Source organism: Malurus melanocephalus, unplaced genomic scaffold, assembly GCF_030028575.1.
Source record: "Malurus melanocephalus ecotype Western Australia unplaced genomic scaffold, MMel_1.1 scaffold_1127, whole genome shotgun sequence".
Classification (NCBI taxonomy): Eukaryota; Metazoa; Chordata; class Aves; order Passeriformes; family Maluridae; genus Malurus; species Malurus melanocephalus.
In genome coordinates, this window is record NW_026624359.1 from 48870 (window position 1) to 51365 (window position 2496).

The 2496-nt window shown below is 54.0% G+C and overlaps 1 protein-coding gene across 1 annotated transcript in view; it reads right to left on the reverse strand.

Moving 5' to 3' along the window:
• Nucleotides 1–2496, reverse strand: part of TCF7L1 (transcription factor 7 like 1) — a 22499-nt gene that overhangs the window by 4659 nt on the left and 15344 nt on the right. Inside the window, exon 4 of the mRNA XM_057387086.1 lies at nt 1534–1617. Within this exon, the coding sequence (XP_057243069.1) occupies nt 1534–1617 (84 nt within the window). The remainder of the gene's footprint in view (nt 1–1533; nt 1618–2496) is intronic.

Consider the following 2496-nt stretch of genomic DNA (forward strand, 5'->3'; position numbering starts at 1 on the left):
AACACCCCGTGGGCAGCAGGGTGGGACTGCAGCCACCCTACAGAAACACCCCGTGGGCAGCAGGGTGGGACTGCAGCCACCCTACAGAAACACCCATAGGAGCACTGCGGCCACCCTACAGGAACACCCCGTGGGCAGCACTGCAGTCACCCTACAGAAACACCCCATGGGCAGCACCATGGCCACCCTACAGAAACACCCCAAGGGCAGCAGGGTGGCCACCCTACAGGAACACCCTGTGGGCAGCACCATGGCCACCCTACAGAAACACCCCATGGGGGGCAGGGTGGCCATCCTACAGAAACACCCCATGGGCAGCACTGCACCCTACAGAAACACCCCGTGGACAGCACTGCACCCTACAGAAACACCCCATGGGCAGCACTGCACCCTACAGAAACACCCCGTGGACAGCGCTGCACCTTACAGAAACACCCCATGGGCAGCAGGGTGCCCACCCCACAGAAACACCCATGGGAGCACTGCAGTCACCCTACAGAAACACCCCATGGGCAGCACTGCAGTCACCCTACAGAAACCCTACAGAAACACTACAGAAACATCCCATGGGCAGCAGGGTGGGACTGTGGCCACCCTACAGAAACACCCCGAGGGCAGCAGGGTGCCCACCCTACAGAAACACCCCATGGGAGCACTGCAGGCACCCTACAGAAACACCCCGTGGGCAGCAGAGTGCCCACCCTACACAAACATCCCGTGGGCAGCACCCTGGCCACCCTACAGAAACACCCCATGGGCAGCAGGGTGGGACTGCCATGGGGTCAGCGCTCCTGGAACTTGGGGCAACCAGTGGAAAGTGTCCCTGTCCATGTGTGTCGGTTTAGAATCATAGAAAATGACAGAATTGCAGAAAATCACAGAAAATCATAGAAAATGAAAGAATTGCGGAAAATGACAGAATTGCAGAAAATCACAGAATCACAGAAAATCACAGAAAAATCACAGAATCAAAGAAAATGACAGAATCGCAGAAAATCACAGAAAATCACGGAATCACAGAAAGTCACCGAAAACCACAAAAAAAAAATCACAGAAAATTACAGAATCATAGAAAATCACAGAATCACAGAAAATCACAGAAAACCACAAAAAAATCACAGAAAATCACAGAATCACAGAAAATCAAAGAATCACAGAAAACCACAGAAAATCATAGAAAATCACAGAAAATCCCAGAATCCCCAGGGTTGGAAGAGACCCTCAAGATCTCCCAGTCCAACCCATGCCCTGACACCCCAACCAACCCACGGCACCAAGTGCCACATCCAATCTCTTTTTAAACCCACCCAGGGATGGTGACTCCATCCATTCCAATGCTCGAGACAATTTTTTTGAGAAAAACATTATGGAATGAATGTTTTTTTCTGCAGTGAGGAGTTTGGAACCCAAGACACTACAGCAGCAGAGCGTGGTTTTGGTCCGTACGGTCCCTTCCAACCCAAACCACTCGTGGATTCCCCGAGGGTTTGGGGTGCTGGGAACCCAAACCCCGTGGGGAGGGGGTGCTCTTACCAGGTGTGCAGGGGAAGGGGAGCGGTTGTCCTTCAGCGTGGCCCCGGCAGGGACGTCCAGCAGCGGCCACTTCATCTGCAGGTACTGCGGGAGGGACCGGACAATGTGCTCACACACCCCAGCCCCAAAAAAAACCCTGTCCCGATACACTGCACTGGTCCCAAAACATTCCACTCAGCCCTAAATCACCCCATCCCAGCCTCAAACGCCCTCTGACCCCAAAAAACCCCTGTCCAAATACACTCGACTGGTCCCAAAACATCCCACTCAGCCCTAAATCACCACATCACAGCCTCACACACCCCAGCCCCAAAAAAACCCTGTCCCGATACACTCCACCGGTCCCAAAACATCACCCCAGCCCTAAATCACCCCATGCCTGACCTCAAACACCCTCTGACCCCAAAACACTCCCCAGTCCCAAAGTGCTCTCAACCCTAAAACATCCCCCCCAGTTCCAAATACCCCACCCTTGGCCTCAAACACCCTCTGACCCCAAAACACTCCACTGATCCTGAAACATCCCCCCCAGCCCCAAATCATCCCAGCCCTAAATCACTCCATCCCAGCCTCAAACACTCCCCAGTCCCCAAAACACTCCCCAGTCCCCAAAACACTCCCCAGTCTCTAAACACCCCCAACCCTAAAACATCCCACTCAGCTCCAAAACACCCCTCCCAGCCCTAAATCACTCCACCCTTGGCCTCAAACACCCTCTGACCCCAAAAAAAACCTGTCCCGATACACTCCACTGGTCCCAAAACATCTCTCCCAGCCCTAAATCACCCCACCCTTGGCCTCAAACACCCTCTGACCCCAAAACACGCCACCGTCCCAAAGCATCCCCAACCCTAAAACATCCCCCCCAGCCCTAAATCACCCCATCCCTTGGCCTCAAACACCCTCTGACCCCAGAACACTACACTGATCCTGAAAGATCCCCCCCAGCCCCAAATCACCCCA